This window comes from Canis lupus, chromosome 29, assembly GCF_003254725.2.
Source record: "Canis lupus dingo isolate Sandy chromosome 29, ASM325472v2, whole genome shotgun sequence".
Classification (NCBI taxonomy): domain Eukaryota; kingdom Metazoa; phylum Chordata; class Mammalia; order Carnivora; family Canidae; genus Canis; species Canis lupus.
The window spans coordinates 4167333-4189237 of record NC_064271.1 but is presented as its reverse complement, the minus strand read 5'-3'; the positions used below and the strand labels follow the sequence as shown (position 1 = coordinate 4189237).

The following is a 21905-nucleotide window of genomic DNA, read 5'->3' as shown; positions in this document are numbered from 1 at the left end:
TGAATAATTATTTCAAATTTCCATTGAATAATTATATTTACTAAATTACCTTTCACTAACAATCTCCTCTATGTATAACTTAAGCTCCTTGAAGGCAGGAACAATATATTTTTAAATTTTCTTTTCCTCAAAATATGGAAGCTTGAAAACATTAAGTATTTTTTTCAATAATTTAATTAATAAATACACCATATATTGACACCTGTACCTTAAAAGTGGCTGAACGTGATGGTCCTTGATGTTGCTCCTAAGTTGGAAAGACCTATGCCTACCCTCAAAACAAAAACAAAAACAAAAAAACCCTCTAAATTTAAATTTAAATGATTAAAATAAGGATCCAGAATGGCGAATGACACTTTTAGAAATCAGAATACCCGGTTGGTGACGGGGGTGCATGTTGGCTGAGTGTTATGCCCTCCTGCTTCTGTGGCCTCTCCCACCACCCCCTCCTTTGTGTGCTGCCATTTGGAGTTTCAAGCTCAGAGAGAAGTGATGTCTATTGATAAAACTCTGAATAAAAAATCCGTGCAGTAAACGTGTGATCCACCCATCTATGGGCAGAAAGGGACCCTTCTCTGGTACTGTGTGTAATTGTTGAATGCATCTGTGCGCTCACTTAAAGCCCATCTGTACCCTGCTGCCCAAACGTGCTTTCTCCCTATCAAGTCAGGTACTCAGAGCAGCCGGCTGGGGTGCGGGCTATACAAGAGCGCCTCTTTTAAACATTAGGAGAGATTTTGTTCCCCCATCAGCTCATGATTACTCAAGATGTAGAATCATAACAACTCTGATAATCTCTAATTTTTTTGTTTACTATTTGGATTTTTTCCTGTAAAAACTAAAATATATATTAGCGTTGTCTTGGAATAGTTGATATTTTTTCGGAGAGATCGAATCTGCACTATTTATGGGTTTTGCACTATAAAACTCTGCAGCCCAGTCACATGGCTTCTTTTTCCTAAGCCATCTGTCACAGAGGTCTGGAATTTTATGTGAATGTTGGTTGTGCAGTCTTAACCCAAGTTTTTTATTTTTTTAATGAAAAATGTCAGCAACTACAATATTTAGCATTTTACTTTACATTGGCCATTAAACTTGATTACTATAGCTCTGTTTCATTGCTATAGTTATATATCATTTATGAAGCCAAGAATTATTTTGATGTGCTTACGGCAGGATACATTGTCACAGCACGGAGAGAGAGCACGTGGCACTGATATGGTTAATATCTGGGATTTTTGTAACTAAGGTTTATTAATGCTGGTATAAAAACGTATTTGATATTATACAGATGGCATAAGATGTTGTGGTTACTAAGTCATTATCCCGGATAAGCTGTACTGTCAAATTCAGGGCTTAGGACTATCACAGGAGATTAAACTATTTGCTAAAAAGGACAGAAAGATATAGCCAAAGCATCTTAGTGCAAACATATTAGAAGTATATTTACCTCCCACAAATATAATAAAGCATATCTACCTCAGAGGCTGAGAGATTGAGAAGAGGAACTTCACAGGTAAAACAAGCAAACAGAAGACGCGCCTTATTTTCTGGATCAGGTGCGAGCCATGATCCTTTGGAGCACAGCCTCACAGCCCACACCTCAAGGGTGTGTGTTGGGGAGAAGGAGGCAGAGTGTAAATGGGGAGTTAGCATGAATCCCCAGGGAAGGAACTGGCTGCCCTGTGCGTTAAGGGATCTTGCTCACATTTTCAAAGAGACTCCTGCTTTGCCAGCCAAGAGGAAAAAGAGTAGAGACGTTGTCCAAGATTGTATTGTGAATTGATGGATGGTAGTGAAAATACAGAGAGTATTTATCTGGCCCACTTAAGAAAAAGATGAGAGTGCTCTTCTGCACTCTGAGAGTTATCATGTGGTAGTGTTCACAGTTGGCAGCAGCACAGGGCCAGTCCTTACACATGTATCATTTGGAAGATCCAGAGCACATGGGCAGGTGTTGGGACTTGTACCTTAGACCACCACCACCACCACAAAGAGATAGCCAACTATATCCCAAGGAAAATGCTGCAAGGTACAGTGAGTTTCAAGTCTCATACAATGCGTCTGGAAAATAATCACATTTATTCTGAAGTTTTACTGTCCAACTTAACCCCAAACAGTCCTGATGGCAGCTTGCTACCTAATGGCCCCCAGAATCAACAACAGTTTGCCCGTCTGTCTCCCTACCCCATTCCCTCACCAAGCTAACAAAGCTTTTCTGGTTCAAGTAACCCAGGGGAAAAGGTCACATTCATATTAATCTAATATTCCAATAAAAATTCTCTTGCAGCTGGTTATTTTTGCATATATTCCTGTTAGATTAATACTGTAATGGGGGGGTGAGCTGGGAAGTAGTGTTGTGCCTTTTTATAAACTCAAGTGTTAATGCTATAAATGATGAATTGAGAGTGATAATTCTGCAAGCCAGAGAAGGAGATTTAAAGCTAAACTTCAAAAAAATATATATATAAAACAGGGTTAGTCAATACATTTAGCATTTGGAGCATCTTATTTATATTAGGCTCTACTTTGCTTAAACCCAGAAACACGAAGCTCACTAATGGTGCTGCTCTTAAAAGTCTGCCTAAGAATTGAACATTAACCAAAGCAAATCAGAAAGCTAGATTTTAAATCAGATATACTTACATAAAAGCTTGCATTTAAAATTATCCCTTAAAAGCCCCACATGGCTAGGCTATAACTGCAAACTGCTTAAATGTTTTTCTGTTTCCTATTGTATACCAGGGAGCCGAGATAGAAGTGGATGAAAATGGCACATTGGACTTAAGCCTGAAAAAAAATCGAATCCTGGACAAAGCTGCACCCCTAACTTCCTCTAACACTTCTGTTCCAACTCCTTCCTCTTCCCCATTCAAAACAAGCAGCATTTTGGTCAATGCAGCATTCTATCAGGCTCTCTGTGATCAAGAGGGCTGGGATACTCCTATCAACTATAGCAAAACTCATGGGAAGACAGAGGAGGAGAAAGAGGTATTGTTTCAATATGTCGATCACTAAGTTTAAGACAGAATGTGATTGGAGAGTATTCTCAGCTTTTTCCTCCTACGTTACTTTTCGTATTCCTGTTTAGATATCACATAATTCTGTACCTTGTTTCAGACTTTGGTAAAGTGATGATCTTAAATTTCACCAGAAACTGATAAATGAATCCACCTTTTCCTGTCACTTCACTAAAATGATGTCACTGCAGTGAACTTGATCCCCATTAGGGCTGCAATTGTGTGCACTGCATGAGAGATTATATTAGCCATCCCTTTAGATGTCTGTAAGGTGTAATCTGTCACTCAACACTGAAATGCCAACTTACTAACTCTGAGCGGTAGAAGATGAAATCAAATCAGGGATGAATACAAACCATGCCAAATTCCTTGTGAGTTGATATGTTTAAAGAAAAAAAAAAATAGCCACTGTCTTTGGAAGGGTGCATCACCTTCCTCAGCTTTTTGAAGTTCAGAAACTTTTGTGGGGAAACTAATTTGATTTTAGTATATGCTTTAACATCTCAGAGCATAAGTTGACATGAACAGTAGTGATCACAAGACGGGTTGTTTCTCCAATTCCCATTCCTCCTTCCCTCTCTTTCTCCCTCCCACCCTCTTTTCCTTCCTTCCTTCCATCTTCTTTCTCCCTCCCTTCTTTCCTTGCTCCCTTCAGCACAGTTTCCTGGCATTTCCATGTCCAGGCAGTAACACAGGTCCTGAGGATGCAGCACCAAATGAGACAAGTCCCCCCTCCCCACAACTACGCTCAGTATAGTAGAAACACTGGCAGGGAACCAAATGGAATAGCACGAGCAGGCCCACAATGAAGAAGAAAAATGCCAACCCTACGTAAAGTGGTCAGGGATGGGTTCCTGGAGGACCCCCTAGGATCCAAGGCAGACTCTTAGTCACTACCACCCACAGCATCACATAGAAGTGGGAGGGGAATTCACACAACAGCTATTTCTGATTACATTCTTCCATGCTGGTCTTAGTCATTTTATTCTGCTTGGCTTTACAAAATCTGCCTCAAGTGTTTGGGGATAGTCTTAGCTAATTTTAAAAGAAACTTTTCTAAAAATCGTGTATGTTTGACTCTGATCATTATAAAAGTAATACCTGCAAAGTATTAGAAGCGGGTTTACCTTAAGCGATGACCACAGACAGACGAACATGTACCTCTTCGCTCTACCCCATCCCTCCCCTCTGCGCCCCCCCCACCCCCGGCCATCTTGGATTTCTGCAAAATAATAGCAGTTACACCTAACTTCTGTTTATTTTTATAATCTGTAAATCTATCATTATCACATTAACTGGTCATTCTGCACAATTGGTCTGAAATGGAGGTAAGGAAGCAGTGGCAGGTTATTGAGAAGCACGATCTCAGTGAGTTCAAGATTGTTGATTCAATCTCACTCTGTAGAAGTGAGCTTTAGAGAAAAAGAATACCCTCTCATTCATAAAACTACTTCATCTCCAGCTGGTCCAATAGTTGATGGGATCATGGCATATCCCACCCTACACCACCAAAAGGAAACCTAATCCTAGTTAAAAGATCTGTTGTTGATGGGGGTTCAGTAAAAGGCTCAAGTCACATGAAGGACTGTATTTACAAAGTAGGTAGGCATAGTTGTGCCCCTATTCTTGGGTGAATCCCACTAGAATAAAACCCACCTTGTTTTTGTTCAGTAGCATCTTAGTGTTATATGCAGGGTGGGACTCAGACTTTCCATCCCCACCCTTGTGACTGCTATTAATGAACCATGGTCAATCACCAGAAATCTTCCTTCCAATGTCGGACATACTGATTCAGTTCTGAGTAGTAATGAAGCAAATTTGCATCAAGTGGGTTTTTGTTTTCATTCATGGTCTCTTGTATTGTTTGATCTTGGTTATAATTTTTGGCCTTGGCAACAGTATTAACAATGCACTCTTATATTCTGAGACACTCCTCCCATTTGGAGGTCTAGTAAGTACCTCAAGAACCTCCTTGGCTATACCTCTTATCATTCAGATAGCCAGAAAATTAGGTCTCATAACAAATATTTTATCTTTATTTCCAATCTTCTTTTTCTTGCGTAATTCCAAAAAACATCTGGATTTACCCTGGCAGCTTCATGGATTCAACTGGAAGATGTTCTTATCCAATGCTTATGTATTTGTGACAGTGTTTTATTTCCCAGCAAATTCATGGGGAAAATGGATTTGTTTAGATTAGATTTCTGCTCCTTTCAGAATGGTTTACTTACTTCCAGTCTGACAGTACAGACTTTTCACTGCTAAAGTTCGCAACCTAAGAATTCTGAAATCTGGAATGGAGAAGTTATGTGGCGATTCAGTGTCACTAAGACTGCCAAAAGAGGACTTTAAAGATGTTAAGTGAGTTCTTAGAGTCAAAGTGCTTGCTCTAGGCTTGATTGACAAATTTTTAGAGAAAGTGTGCATGAGTGAGTTTGAAAGGGGGGAGGGTTGAGGGAGAGGGAAAGAGAAAACCTTTTAAAAAAAATTTTTAATGGGGTTCAATTTGCCAACATATAGCATAACACTCAGTGCTCATCCCGCAAGGTGTCCCCCTCAGTGCCCATCACCCAGTCACCCCAACCCCCCACCCACCTCCCCTTCCACTGCCCCTTGTTCATTTCCCAGAGTTAGGTGTCTCTCGTGTTTTGTCACCATCACTGATATTTTCACTCATTTTCTCTCCTTTCCCTTTATTCCCTTTCACTAATTTTTATATTCCCCAAATGAATTAGGCCATATAATGTTTGTCCTTTCCTGATTGACTTACTTCACTCAACATAATACCCTCCAGGTCCATCCACCTCGAAGCAAATGGTGGGTATTTGTCGTTTCTCGTGGCTGAGTAATATTCCATTGTATACATAGACCACATCTTCTTTATCCATTCATCAGAAAGAGACAATCTTAAGCAAGCTCCACACCCAGCACAGAGCCCCATGCTGGGTTTGATCTCATCACCCTGAGATCACACCCTGAGCCTAAATCAAGAGTTCCATGCTTAATCAACTGAGCCATTCAGGCATCCCTGCAAAATATTTCTTAAGCTTAATTTTTATTGTCACAGTGAGCTGGCCCTGAGTGATTCATTGCTGAGGGAAACTATACCTGATGGGGACACACTCCCACAAAAGTGCTTCTGAAGCACTGTAACTCCTAAGACAGTTTCTCACCCCTTCTTCTTTGTGCTTTCGTCTGTGCTGAGGTAATCTACAAATAGACACTGTTTATTGCCCTGTTCTGAATCTTATAAATGAGAACTGTGATACTTGATAGTTATTAATTTGAAAAAATAGGTTGTATTCAATGTCCTCATTGTGAAGAGAGACACTGAGTTCAGTAAGAATAAAGGTAAGCAATCTTTATACAGTGTCTCTTGTCCTAACAAAAGCAGAATGAAAAGCAGGATTATTGTCCAAGTTTTGGGAGGAGAAAAATTGAGGCTCAAAAAGGTTAAATTGTTGGTCCTTGGTCATATAGAAATTATGACCATTTCATTTTCATTTCACTAAAATGAAAAAAGAGAAGGGAGAGAACAGAAAGAAGGAAAATCTTAAACCGCCCATCAAAAAGTGGTGGCAGCTAGGGAATATTGAGGACAACTAGAAAGGGAAGGGAAAAAGAAAATGAAAAAGAAACGGTTCTTGGCGAGGCGTAGGAGACCCAACAATGGTTTATAGTGCTTCTCAGGGCAGCAGAACCAAACTTCCCCTGACCCTGATCTACTGGACACAACGACACAAACCAGTCACAGGAACTGGTCCATTCCTGTCTTTTCTGGTGAGCTCCGCCTGGATGCTGCACTTAGCCCAGGCAACAGACTGTGAATGTTTGAAGATCAGGTGATGGTCAGCTCCAGATTTGACATTGGCACCTCCACCCCTATCCCACACGACACTCACATATACGTATACACACACACACACACACACACACACACACTCATGCACACAACCAGAAATGGAGTGATTATTCCTGATTCATTGCTATCTAGCTCATATGCACAACAGTTGCTTAATTTTGGTGGTAATTTTCAGAAAATATTGTCTGTCTCTCTCAGTGAAATAGCCTGTCCAGATGCCCCCTAAAAAAAAAATTCCTGAATCTGGAAAAAACTCAAAAAATCTCGAAAGGAAAGTGCTGAGAAATAACTAGGGCTGTCAGTTCCATTCAACTGTCAGTTCTCCAAAGATTTCAGGGCTTAAAATGTTAAAAGTGCCAGATGCTATTATCTGTTATTCATGTTACCATTATGTTCTGGTCTTTACTGAAATCAATATAAACTTCCATCTGTACATTAAAGGAATTTCATTGCATCCATATACTTTCTAAACACAATATATCTATGCCAAATTCTCTCTCACTATCCACAGGATAAAATTATTATTTTTAAAATTACATTTTAAATTTTGAAAAAATTTCTTCCAAATGACATTGGCTTATTTTTTACTCAGTGCTATTTAAAAATTTATCTAATAGATTGTGCAACAAAATTAAGAATCCTTTCAGTGATGGTCACCTATATTTTAGTACATACGCTCTCTGCAGGTCTCTTGGGGTAGAATGCTGAGCGAAGAAAAGGGGGAAAGACAATTATTTCATAATGTAATTGCATGCTAGGATTCCATAGTTATTACAAGAACACAAAATATTTTAAAGGTCATATCCAATAAAATTATTCTATTAAAACATTACCATATGTTACTATACCAAATTAAATGCAATATATTCTGCAAGCATTATGTTATATACATTTTAGTTATAATAACTTAAATTTTCATAATTGATAATTTCCTTCAAAATCATGTATTCCTTTGTCTTCAATAATATATAGATTCAGCAGCCAAATTATATATATTCACCTATAAATGTAATGCCTTTAGGAATACTTTAGGAATACTTAGTTTTATCATAGAGAAAATAATAAAAGGCTCTTTTTCACTGTATGCCATTAAAAAAAAAAATCAGCATCTAAACAGAAAAACAAAGGTTGCTCCACACTGAGACAATATTGGATTTAGCATTTGTATCTACTTTCAAAAAGCCAAGACATTTATAAATTGTAGTGGGAAACACTACCTGGGTAGAATCCAGGTAGCACCAAATGGAATAGATGGTGGCATTACCAGGTTTAGGGTCTTATAATTAGGAATTACTTCACGTTAGACATTTATATTATAAAACTTAAAAAGGATAAGCACCATCCATCTATTTTGCTATAGATTCCATGGAAGTCTCATCAAAGTGGTACTTCTCTTTCTATCTTAGAGGGCAATTATAATCAAGACCCATTCTCCTTATTTTTAAGTGGTGTATTGTTATTTCCTACTATTTTTACGTATATCAATTTTAAAAAATGAGAACTTTGACTTCTAAATAATATGAAGAAAGAAATTGTACCAAGCCAGATTTTATTAATTTGGCCTAAAGATAGCTTTACTTGAAATAGTTTACCAATGTACTTACCACTATAGGGTTTGTGGAAAACGGTTTAATTGTTATCCAAGTAATTAATTTAAAAATTACACTTACCTTTATGACTGAGATAAAGGTATAGAATTTTTCCTTGGTTGGGAAAACCCAGGGCCATTCTTTTCCATTGATTTTGAGTGTAGACACAGGATTATTAAAATTATGTTTTGCCATCGCATTTTTGTGTCCATTTGATTTAAAAGAGACTTACCTTGAAAGCTTCAAAATAGTTATCTCATTTTAAAGAGCTCAGTACTTTTGAGAATTAGAATAATTTCTATAGTTTTCTATATTAGCAATCTGATTTAGTATTAAATCCAGAAAGTATTATATTTACTAGATATAAGCTGAAAATGAAAATAAGCTAATTATGTAATTGAGGAATACCATCATTAGTCTTCTGTAAGATAATATATCAGGTGGTAAATAAATTATTTGAAAGGAAAAAAAATAAAAAAAATTATTTGAAAGGATTACTAAGTCTTCCTTATGAAATCAAGATCAGTATTAAGCTCAGAAGAAGGCCACGAAAATTAGTGATCATTCAGCAAGAAATTTCATCCAATGACTAAACGATACCAACTTAGCAAAAGAGGTAACTTAAAATAGGAAGTGATGTGAGAATAATAGCAATTATCCAGAAGAATCAAATTCAATGGCTAAATATTGTGGACCATTTATTATATATTTAAACAAACAATTTAAATGTTAATTATTTGTATATTAGAAAGGACATTTGTTAGCCTAAATTTACGTATTCTTTTTTTGTTTAAAAACTTGTGTTTCAAAAAAAAAAAAAAAACTTGTGGCTCACTTTTGCAATATTTCTTTTGTTTTACCAATGGCTGCTATGTATATAAAGAACTATTCTTATGTTCTCTAGGAAATATTCATTGTATAATAAAATCTGAAATGTATTAGTTATATAGCTCAAGAAATGCCTCTGTAGTTATACTTGGCAAAATGTGAACTTTTAAATATGTCCCTATAAATTATAATTTTTTTATTCTTCACCAAGGATAGAGGTCCATAATAATTAGGATATAACCTTATACTTATCACCTTATTAATTTTGTGTACAAATCCTGTGAAGAATATTGGCTAAGTTGTTAAGCTAAAACTCAAATTCCACCCTGATGACTTCAAATACAGTTGTCTTACCAGTATGCCCTAATGCCTTCTATACTTCTATATTTTTTTTCTTCCAGAAAGACCCAGTGAGCTCTCTAGAAAATTTAGAGGAAAAAAAGTTTCCTGGAGAGGCCTCCATACCAAGTCCTAAACCCAAGCTCCATGCAAGAGATCTCAAAAAAGAACTAATCACGTAAGCAATCTTCAATGGCATATTCTGTGAGATTCTAGAATTAGGAGACTCAAGTTCATAATTTTAAGTAGTAATATCCTGGTTTAAATAGCTGACTTGAGGAGTGTTTTAGGGCAATTTCAACCAGTCAATAGTTAAATGTTCGATACATACCTAAATTTATGCTTAAAATTTAGAGGATTATGGGAAAAAAAGTGTACGTGACATGATTTCAGACTAAGGGATGACTGAAAAAACAAAAACAATATAAAACAATTAGAAATGTTTATGTGTTTTGTTCTGTTTGGCTAATCAGAACCTTCCACTGTGCTCTGCTCCATTGAGTCAGGCTGAACTGCAGCATCTCCATAGTACTGTTTACTAGTCTCATGGCTTTAAATATAGTTTTCAAACTCATTTGAACCTCATTTGTTAAATATAGAGAAGAGCTATTGAATCATCTCATGGTATTGTGATAATCTAAGGAAACAATCTATAAGAATATGAAACGCCTAGTGGATAATATGTTTTCATAGTGTGACAATTATTAATGCTTGTGGCATAGACCATTAGGACATAGTATTCAAAGCAAGATTATTGCATTTTGCCCACTAAAGGCATAAACATTTTTCTTAATTGGGAAGTACATTAATTCATGCCTCTATTGAAATTTTTTGAGAAACTAATTACAATTAGAACTTAATTATTATGTTGAAATTTAAAAAATTTTACATGTGTTTGAGGTACAGATGGCAGCCATTTTCTTTTTGATTCTGCAGTAAATTGGAAGTCCCTAAAATCTATTAGCAAATTAATGTTTTTTTCCATAACATAATTATGATATTGTTAGCATAAGGATGATACAAAAAACCTACTACCTATAGATCTAACCTCTCTCACAGACTCCGAGATTCTCCTTGAAAGCAGAGGCCAGCTTTTTCTTTTTGGAGTGGAATTTTTCCATTTAATTTTGGGATTCTGTTAAAAATCAGTTAACATTTTTCATGATGATGAGTTCAGCGATACTATAAAGTCAGTTGTGATGATGGAGTGAAAGACCCAGAATCCATTCTTAAGGATCTTAAGGATCACATCTTTTTAGGACTAGTTGGGTCTAGCTATTCTCTCTGTGGCAGTGGAACAGTTGTTAATTTATTCAGTAACTATTTTTTGCATGCCTACTATGTACTAGGCATATATCTGCCCTTCTGGAAAGCACCTTGAAGGAAATGGGTCTAGGGATAGAGAATGTTGCTCTGGATTGGATGAATGAGTTGAGGAAATGCTTATGTTTTGATAAGAAGTTCTTAATCTGACACCTTCTGACCCAAAAAGGTCCAAGTCAGTGCTTCAGGGAGTCTATGAGCTTTATAATGCTTAATGCAAATCATTATTTGGGTAAAGGAGTTTATGGTTTTCATCACCTTCCCAAAGGGTTCTGTGACTCACAAGAGTTTAAAGACCAGGGCACTCAATGGCAGTAAGTACTAGTTAAAACTTCAGTAAAGGCCAGGAGAAGGGACAAGTTTTCCAGGAGCAGGACAAGTTTTCTGGAGCAGGAACTCTGAGCTGAGCCCTAAGAACCAGTAGGACCTGGAGAGAGAGAGAGTGCAGGCATGAAGTCAAGCAGGCTGGAGCCCTGGGAAAACTGCCTGGTTGCAGGTCTTGCATGAGCAAGCCATGGGTGTTTAAAGAGAAAAGTGAATTAATGACACGGTGCTTTAAGAACAGCGTGCAGAATTACTCTGAAGCTGGATACACTCTTGGACTATGTCAGGAAAGTCATCTAAAACATTGATATAGACAGAATAAAACACTGATGTACAGACTCAGAAATGAGATCATGAGGCTAGAGAAAGTATAGAAAGAAAGGCATAGAACACTCTGAGGCCTTGAGGACACACATCCCCACATGCCCTTGAGAGGCAAAGAGGAAGCCTACAAAGAACACAGAAATGAGGCTGTTCGGAGATGCAGGAGGACAACTAAGAAAAATGATTGCCATGGGAGCAAAAAGCTTCTTTTTTCCCAAACTGGGCATCTGATATTATTGATTTGTACTGTAAGTTCAAATAGGTTAAGAAAATACTGGATAAATATTTGGAAAATAAGTCTTACAAAGTAATGGAGGCTGGGAAGGGAGTCCAAGGTGGGGAAATTCAGAGAAACGTGTGCTGGGACAGCGCAGGTGTTGCCACCACATTTCTACAAGGATAATAATGAAGATTGTGCAATTTAGATCAGTTGCGTGGCCCTATTTTTTTAAACCTTGAAGATCTATGACTGTGGGTCATTAGAATTTAGAGTGTGATTCACACAAATCCCTCATGGATACAAGTTGGCCTGGGCATTGTCAAGATGGCAGGCTCTCCTAGGTTCCTTCTCCACCTCACCTCCAGTTATCAGGCAAGGGAGTAGAGATATCAGGATAGACGGTGAGGGAGGAGGGGGCAGGAGGTGTTTTAGGCAAACACAAGACAGGAACTGTTGCTTTTCTACATTTATAACCTTAGCAAGCATATAGTCCTGGCTGGGTGGTGTTTCACATGAGTAAGTGAGGGAGCAAGTGAAATGCAGAAAAACGTTTTCTGTGTGTAAATGGTGAAATATTGAAGTATATTCATACACAAATATATTCAAAGCTGCCAATCAATGAGAGACTCTAGCAAAAAGTAATCCTTCCTTTTAGACCCCAGCATCTTCTGAATCCCTCGGTATAAAAGTTATGTTTCAGTTTTTCTAATTAAAAAATTAAAGACCCTCTCCTAACTGGCTTTCACCTCAATCCCCTGTCTCTTCTTCCTGTTGTAGCTAACCTCCTCAAGAAAGTGTGGCTCCGTATCTCCCTGATAGGCCTTCTCCAAGATAGGCTTTCATCTCATCATTCCACTGGTATCATCCTTAATTTCTCCAGAGAATCCATCTGTGTGTGGTTTCTTGGTCCTCTTGACCCTACTTGACAGAGCTGATCACTTCCTCCTCTATCTTCTGCACCTGGCTTCTAGGATACCACATCTTAGGACAGTTTCTCACCTCACCTGCCTAGACTCCTGGGCAGCCTTCCAAAGATAGAATGTCTCAGAGTTCAGTCCCAGAACCTCTTCTCTCCACTGTCTACACTCAGTTCTTTAGTTCTCAGTGTTAGAACCATCTGGACTCCAAGGACTCCCAGGCCTGCGTTACCTCTGGACCCACTTGCAATGGCCACAGGGAATGATCTCTCCTCTCTCCGGAAGACCCTGCCCCTCACTCTTCACCAGCCACCTCTTCTCTTTTCCTCTAAGTCTTCGGGGCCTCACTGTTGTGATTCCTTCTGCGACAGACCTCAGCAGGGTGCCATATGTCCTCATCCTCCCTCAGCTCTTCTCTCAAGTGCCACTTACCTGAGGGGTCTTCCTGGCTACTTATCACCACCAGTCCCCCAGTCCTGATATTCCTATCCCCTTTTGACAGATCTCCAGTTGTCCCTCAGTATTTATCACCTTCTAATCCACTCACACATTTTGCTTGCCTGTATTCTCTATTGTCTTCCTTCCCCACTAGAGTGGAGGCACCAGGAGGCCAAAGGTGTTCTTTCATTGATTTTGTTTTCTCCTACATCCATACCATCTCAGTATGTATAGTATTTGCTATACTGCCTCTCACTTTCCCAGCTACGTGAACAGTGAGTTAGGAGCAGGGAACACATCTCAAATGCTGTTACAGGCCTTGCACATAGAAAGTGCTCAAAGAAATTTTTGCTAGGGCAGCACTGGTTTATTGTGTTGACATGTGACTGATTCTTACAGTCTTAGACTTCATTCTTTGTGGATTCCATAGGCAAACATCACTGGGTAAAATATCAGGTTCTCTTATGAGTTTAATGTTCACCTGAGACTCAGTGGCTGGAGCGACATGGCGAATGTAGTACCAAATACACTAGAGCTTCCATTTCGCCAAACACTGTTTCTCCCAAGAGGTGACGTGGGATTAGCTCTTCACTTACTCCCTTGTGGAGCTACCACTCAAGTTTTTAAAATCTTTGTATGGATTTTGCTTCCTCATATAATTTTGAGTATCTTCAAACAAGGCAAATTTTCATCCTTTGAAGGTAGATTTTTGGAAATTGTGAGAGTCATTCCAAACTAAATGTCATGTACAAAATTAATTAACCTGCATTACCATTTTGAACAGAGACATGAAGTGAGATTATTTTGTGATGGACACTTCTCACTGGGACAAAGCAAGTACAAAAGAGGAAGTGTTCTAAAAACAGTGGAACAGTTTTTGAAATATAATCTAATCATGAATTCTTAGAATATTAACTCTAGAGACATCGCGGTTCTTTCCTAATTTTCCAGACAGATGAGTGCTTCAATGGATACTGCTCGTCTTAATGTACCTGTGCTAATAGACTGGTTTTATAAAAGTCTTAATACTCTATAGTTTCATCTTTTTTAAAAAATTATCTTTTGCTTTATGTTTCTAACAGATAAATGTACTTTGATTATCAGAAACTGTTTGCAAAATAAGATTTTTTAATGTCGTTGATTAGAATAAATTTTCTTAGAGTTTGAGGGCCACTTACTGAAGGAACTAACTAGCTTGTTTCCTTTCTCTAAATGTTAATACTTTCATTTGCAAACCAACTTAGAATGTTTCACCAAGCTCCTATGGGTACATGTAATTGGGTAAGATTATTCATTGAAAATTTGTAATTTGTATCAGAATCTGAAACAAGAGCTTTTCCCAGAACAACGCTGTCTCCAGTCCTTTCTTTATTCCTTGACCTCTTTATACCACCAAACTTTAAAAAAAAAGGTAATTAGCAGCTAATTAAATGCATACTTTATTGCTTAGTTCCTGATTTAGAACTCATTGGCATCTTTGCCTCTCCCAGCAGTATTGATAGGAGTAATTAAAAAATATAAATAAAATTTAAGAATAAAATAAAATAAAATGCAGTGCTGTTTTTGCACACTAGGTGGCCATGTATTTCTGAAATGGGGATTCCCAGGCAATTACAACAGATCTCTCATGCTCTGAATATTACAATTGTATAGTGTTCAGAACAGAGTGTTTCTCCATTTATTGGGTGAATGGTATTTGCAAGATAACTGAGCTCAAATGTTAATCATTGTTTTTTTTTCTTTACTTGTTTACGTGTATATATAGCTACCACATTTTTCTAATATCCCATCTAGGGAGAGGGGTGGGGGAAGAGCCAGGTAAATTCAGCTTAGATTGAGCCCTAAAAATCAAATATCTCTCTGAGAGATGGAAATGCTCTAACTCATATAGTTTCTTTTTCTTTTTTTTAAGATCTTATTTATTTATTCATGAGAATGCACAGGGAGGAGAGAGAGAGAGAGGCAGAGACACAGGCAGAGGGAGAAGCAGGCTCCATGCAGGGAGCCCGACGTGTGTCTCGATCCTGGGTCTCCAGGATCACGCCCTGGGCTGCAGGCGGCGCTAAACCGCTGGGCCACCAGGGCTGCCCACACATATAGTTTCTTTAGATTACCTGAGGATGATAGAAAGAAAGTAGCTCACAGGAAAACAAAACAAAACCTAAGGTGACATTTCAGAAAATCTTGGATGTTGGCCATCTATTTCTAAATGTACCTTCCAAGGGGTGATCTCTGTATTCTACACATATGGATAAGCCTTCACTTCAGGCCGCATGTCAGAGAAAACCAGAAGCCTGAATGACGTAGCTGATTTTTCCTTTAACACCATCACAAGTAGCGCTGAGTAGGCTGGGGTCAATCTGCTTACTACAGATAAGTGACTTTCGAGCAGCATTAGAGGAAAATAAATGACTGAGAAATGAAGGAATCTATTAACTACGGAAGTGAATCTTCTTATATTATTTTTAAGACACACCTAAGATGCACGGAATGTGACCAGCTTCTGCGATACAATGGAGTGCACCAGTACAGACTCTGGTCTTTGGCAGATGGCCTGGAGAGCCTACTGCTTTGGTGGTTAATTAGCAATTGTCTATGATGGTTTCAAGGTTTGGATAAAATTGATCCCAAGCTTTAATAACTAAATTTCTTATCGGTTTCTATATTGTCAGCAACTTTCCCATCTAAAATATTAGTTTACCTTTCCAGTATATGTAGTATTTTCAAAGATTTTCTTTTTCAGATAGTTTCTAAAATACTTACTAAGTTACTGTGATGACCTTCTTTATAGAACTCACAAAAATCCCCGGGGCACCTGAGTAGCTCAGTTGGTTAAGCATTCGACTCTTGGTCTCATGTCAGGTCTTGATCTCAGTGTTGTGAGCTCAAGCCCCACATTGGACTCAACGCTGGGCATTGGGCTCCACACCAGGCATGGAGTCTACTTAAATAAAAACCCTCAAACTCACAGAAATTCTTTTCTGAATCTGTCATATAATTGGTGCCAGTATTCCTAAGAGCCACTCCCATTATAAAACACAGGTTTATAACATCTATATTTTCAAAGAAACAAAACATCATTGGTTGTTGGCTTACAACATCACTGGGGCATATATTTTAGCATCACTTTCCTGCATGATTTGAGTCTGAGAATTAATACGATCTTGAAAACAAATACCTTCAGATCATGCCAATTTTTTTCTAGCTTGTCTGCTGGTTCTTAGATAACATAAATCCTTGGTTCACTAGCTCCTGCGTGTCCTGTGCTGTGCTAACTGATCTCGAAAAGAGAAGCTACCTCATAACCTATAGATAGAGCAAATGAATCTGTGAGAAGCACTTGACTTTAAATCTATATTTTTTTATTGACTCAGCTGTCCAACGCCAGGATGTGATGGAAGTGGCCATGTCACAGGAAACTATGCATCCCATCGCAGGTAACTAATAGCCTACAATATTTTATTCTAATGTAAATATTCATTCTCACCCATTCTCATCTTCTAGGAAGATACTATCTGGATCTGGAATTGAGGAGTGGGTTAGTTGGAGCTTTGGGTTTTTTTCCCTCATCAATAAAGCTAATTTAAATCATCTGGCTTTTTATTTCTATGGCATAGAAGTCATGATTTTTGGTCAAAAAGTTTTCCGATCCTATTGTGCAGGTTATAAGGCAAAAGACAGAGTTTATGTTAGGGCTTTGGCTCTGTCTAGCTTTAGGACTCAAGTGAAACCAAGATAAGATAGTAGCATGACTTGGGTTGACCACTTTGTGGGGTGTGGCATCCTCAGCCCTGGGCAAACAGCAGATCAAGGTGTTAAACAGTGCAAAAAAGCTGTGTTTAATCTTTCCACTTACCTTCTTCATTGGTGTGATTTGCTTTCCCTTTGGGCACCAATTAAACTTTTAAGACATCACTCCTTGGTGTGCAGTAGAAATGCACTCCAAATCGGTAATCATTGTATCCCTGAATTCTAGAGTGGAGGAGTCTCATTGGGTTAAAGCCCTTCATTTGATAAAATAGCAAACTTGAGTCTATGAGAAATAATTGAAGTGCCCACAAGCCCAAACTGGTTAGAGTAGCAAAGTCAGATTATAGTCTAGTTATATTTTTCCCATTTGCTGGTCACCAGTAAATTTAGCATATGTTCACAAACTCAAGATACCATTTGAGTTTGATCTGTATATGTCATTGTTGTGTGTTTTGTTTTTGTTTTTCTCATCCCTCTTTAGTGTTTCTGGATGTCCTTTAGCAGATAAGACTCTTAAATCCCTCATGGCTGCTAACTCTCAGGAGCTTAAGTAAGTATTGGAATCATGAACTCCTAGCTCTTCCTCAGCTGTGTTAGGACTCCCCTCGTTCAAGACCCATGTGGGTCTTCACTAACAAGTACTAAATCATGACTAACCAAATTATAACCAATGCATTCTTTTACCACAAAGGTCAAATGACTAAAAACAACCTCGGTGTAATTTAATTTAATTCATTTGCTTGCTTTGGGGATTTTTTCTTTTATAACATTTTTTAAAATAACAATAGAATAATTGAACATAATTCTTTTTTCTGCTGATATCAGAATTTATACTCTAAATCAGACCCATGAAGTGTGGCAAAGCACTTTCATCATCTAATTTTAAGTAAACAGTATAATATTTTACTTTATAGGAATTTTGGATCCTGTGACTATCTTTCACTTTCAGTACCCAACCGAGTCTACAGGATCTCAAAGCCATGTGTATATTAACTTCTACTTATTGATTTTATTTTTCCTATTCTTCTCCTCTTTATTTCAAATTTCTCACTTTTTTTGCATCTTGCTATATTACATATAGGTAATAAAAAGTTATAACCTATCTTATACCATTTAAAATATAATAGGGCATAAATTTAGAAAAGATAAGCAATAACATTAGGCAAACTTAATGAAATATTTGCAAATAATAATATTTTAAGAAAAATGAGGATTACTATGTCTAATGATAAAATAATATTTGTGTAAGTAGCAGAACAAACATTGAGGTCTAAATCACAAGTAAAATTTCAGATCTTTCATTTTCTTAATATTTTGTTAGTCTTTCCATTTTCTAGCTTGTTTAAAATTCTTTCTCTAAAAATTACAAAGAATAAGTTTATGAAAGAAGACGTGAATGTGATTTTAAACAGATATGAAACGGAAATTTTAATACCAGAAATAGCAAATGGAACTATGAAATATGCAACTTTTCTCGTATTCAATATGTAAAGTACAGTTGATTGTGTCAGTATCGATCCTGGAAATCATGCTATAGATTGCCATTTTTCTAGGCTGAAATATAAGAATGTTAGGTCAAGACATGACTAACAGATTGAAAAGGGAGAAGTTGCCAGGCAGCCTTACTCAATCAGACTTACTTATCTTACTCAGCGCTTATTATTCAATCTTACTCAATTGTTCTAAACTTGTACATTTCCATGCCTTAATAATAGCTATTGGTTCTCTTAAGTATTTTCTCTAAACATTATTTCTAGAAAAAAATGTTGATAACACTTTGAAAACATGTAGATTGAGAAGTTCTTTTTTTATTTTTTTTATTTATTTATTTTTTTTAGATTGAGAAGTTCTATAGCAATATTCAGTATTTACATGTTTTATGCAGCCATCTGATAAATAACCTCTTTAGGTTTTTTCTATGGAAAAAAGAAAAAGACATTTTATTGACCTATTGCTTAGATACTCAAGTAGAATTTCAAAGCAAGTTCATTTGCACAGATTTGTTTATAATTGCGATATGCTAGTAAACCACTATTTTATGAGAAATTTTAATAGAAAAAGACCAGCATTCAATCCTCTCCTGCCATATAGAATACAAACTCTATCTTTAAATGGTTGGTTAAAGGTGCAATGCAGATTTCTCTGGTTAGCCTGCAGAGATGTATGAGATTTTAAATTTTGTTGGAAGAAAAATCATTTACTCTCCATGTTCTATCAGGATTGGATATAAAAGCATTTTCATACAAGTTCAGTGGGTTAGAGTTTAAGAAAATGAATGATATTATTTATTATTATTATTATTATTATCATCATCATCATCCTGTTTGGGTAGAAATCTGAATTGGGGTGAGCATATAGTGAAATAGTAACAAAAATAATGTGCACAGGAACCTTCAGAAAAGCAAACATTTTAAAACAGCCTCTGTGACAAATAGTGAGAAGTTATATCAGTTTTTACTTTCAAGTGTATTTTGAAGCCTATTCCTATTCAGCATTCCAAGTAGAATTGGATTCCCCTTCCTCTTTTCCCCTTTTCATTCCAAATTTAGCAGTTGATTGTTGATAATAGCTATTGGTAGATTTTCCAAAAGGCCATTTAAGTTGGTCCATGAGGCAGAACAGACCAGGTGCAAATGACTTAGGTTCTTTGGCAACTATATTAATGTGCCAAGTCTCTAGAGCTCGCACATACCACTCTTGTTCATCTGCATTTAATGGATTATTGTGGTAGTGGAGCAAATCAAAGAAAATAAATTGTGCACAAAAACAATTTGGAAAACTTTACTTCTTAAGCAGAAAAAGGGAAACTTTTCATGATATAGACAGAAGGCTGGTAGTAGGTCATGGGCCAAATTTCAGGTTTTTTCCAAAATAAAATTTAAAATGAAAAAACGCAGGTAGTGTAGAAACTAACACACTGTCTCCTAAGCATTACACAGGAGTTATCTAGCTTAACATTTTCTTTAAAAATGTATTCTTAGCCAAAAACTCATTATATTTGAGGAAAAAGGGTTCCACAAAAAGCAGCTCATTCCGTTTAGTTCTATTTGAATGTATCATGACCGCCTTCCCTCCACTATAACTACATGGCCCGCACACTCTGTTCTTTCATTTTCCAGGTGTCCAACCCCAGGTTGTGATGGTTCAGGGCATGTGACTGGAAACTATGCTTCCCACAGAAGGTAAGATCAATTTCATTTCTTTTTTTTTTTTTAAAGACCTTTACTTATTTATTTGAGAGAGAAAGCAGAGAGCACAAGTGGGGATTTGTGGGGGAGGGACGGAGAGAGAGGGAGAAGCAGACTCCTCGCTAAGCAGGGAGCCTGATATGAGGCTTGATCCTAGGACCCTGGAATTATGACCTGAGCGAAGGAAGACACTTAACTGACTGAGCCACCCAAGCACCCCATGGACCAATTCCATTTCTGAAGTAGGGAAAGCAGAATGTCCCCAGCAATGGCCAGTGAGATCATGTGGTTTGGTTTTGTTCTTTGTTGTCTACATACTTAGTTTGTCCGGCTGCCCTCGTGCCAGGAAAGGTGGTGTCAAAATGACTCCTACAAAGGAAGAAAAAGAAGACCCTGAACTCAAGTGAGTGTGACAGTTGAGGTGTGGCAGTTGAGGTGTGGCCAGATGTAGCTTGTTGGTCAAGCAGGCGGGACATTGGTTGAGATGCAACTGAGCATTGATTGAGGTTGGTGGGGGGCGGGGGGGAGGTTCCCCATTAAATGCAAGGACTATTGAAGCAGCAGAGAGTCTAAGAGCTTGAGAAAATTGTCTTATTCCTAGCTTTGTGTATGCAGTTCTTTGATAATGCAAAAAAAAAAAAAAAGAGTTTATACTTTATCCAATTGTTTTAAAGAAGAACAGCATGATGGAAGTACAAGCATGACAAGTATGGCAGTGTTTCCAAAAAAACTTTAATTTTGGTTAAGGTGAAATTTTATCTTAAATTTTTGCTCTACAACATTTCTAAACATTATTTAGACATTTACAAACCAACATTCCAGTTCTATGGGCAAGGGGCTATATAATGTCGGGCAACACGGTTAACATCTTATACCCGTGGTCTTTGGTTGGAGGCAGTGTAGCACGGTGCCTATGTGGTTGGCTCTAGAGCTAAACGTGTGGGCATGAACTTGACTCCACTTCTTGTAAAATGGGTGACAAGTTACCTAAGCTCTATAAGCCTCATTTTCCCCACCTAAAAAATGAGATAGTAAACTCTCTGCCCAGTGGGTTTGCAGGGAAGATTGTGTGAGATAATGCGCAAACCTTGCTTAGCTCTGGCCTGTGTCCCACTATTTCTGCTAATATAATGCTGTTTTGCTGGTTGTAGCGGCATTTTAAAAAATTCTTCAATTCCACCAGTTGCCATCTGTATGGTATGGAATTGCCACTGCCTTCTTATTCACCTCGCCACAGTGCTTTGCCTGAGCTATCTGGCTGTCTCCCAGCTGGTAATGTCTCTGTGTGTCTCTCTAGATGTCCTGTGATAGGGTGTGACGGCCAAGGTCACATATCAGGTAAATACACATCCCACCGCACTGCTTCTGGCTGTCCCCTGGCTGCCAAGAGACAGAAGGAGAATCCTCTCAATGGGGCCCCCCTCTCCTGGAAACTGAACAAACAAGAGCTGCCACACTGTCCCTTGCCCGGCTGCAATGGGCTGGGCCATGTAAATAATGTTTTTGTCACCCATAGAAGGTAACATTCGTTTTCTGCCTTTTGTTGTGTTGTGATTGTTGTGATTGTGTGTCACCTCAATGTCTTTGGGTTGAGGGGGGAATCCCTCCTTGAGTTCACTCATCATAGCACTTTAGAGGTTGCAGCGAGTCTTGCCAGATAGATGGTTGACTCCTTTGAAGAATGAAAAATGCTATTTCCTCTGTTTCCAAAAATTTACTACACAGTTTTCAAGTGCTATAGAAACTGCATTTGTTTTTTGTATTCTCAAATTTGCTTATGCTG

General features: G+C 37.7%; 1 protein-coding gene across 3 annotated transcripts in view; it reads left to right on the top strand.

The window, feature by feature from the left end:
* The window catches only part of ST18 (ST18 C2H2C-type zinc finger transcription factor), a 145611-nt gene that overhangs the window by 105357 nt on the left and 18349 nt on the right, over nucleotides 1-21905 (top strand). For 2 of the 3 annotated variants that reach the window (XM_035708335.2, XM_035708329.2), the window contains exons 12-18: nucleotides 2746-2991; nucleotides 9701-9816; nucleotides 16559-16621; nucleotides 17416-17484; nucleotides 20054-20116; nucleotides 20445-20525; nucleotides 21420-21641. In XM_035708335.2, coding sequence (XP_035564228.1) covers nucleotides 2746-2991; nucleotides 9701-9816; nucleotides 16559-16621; nucleotides 17416-17484; nucleotides 20054-20116; nucleotides 20445-20525; nucleotides 21420-21641 — 860 coding nt within the window. The remainder of the gene's footprint in view (nucleotides 1-2745; nucleotides 2992-9700; nucleotides 9817-16558; nucleotides 16622-17415; nucleotides 17485-20053; nucleotides 20117-20444; nucleotides 20526-21419; nucleotides 21642-21905) is intronic. The other variant, XM_025477725.3, reaches the window with a different exon arrangement.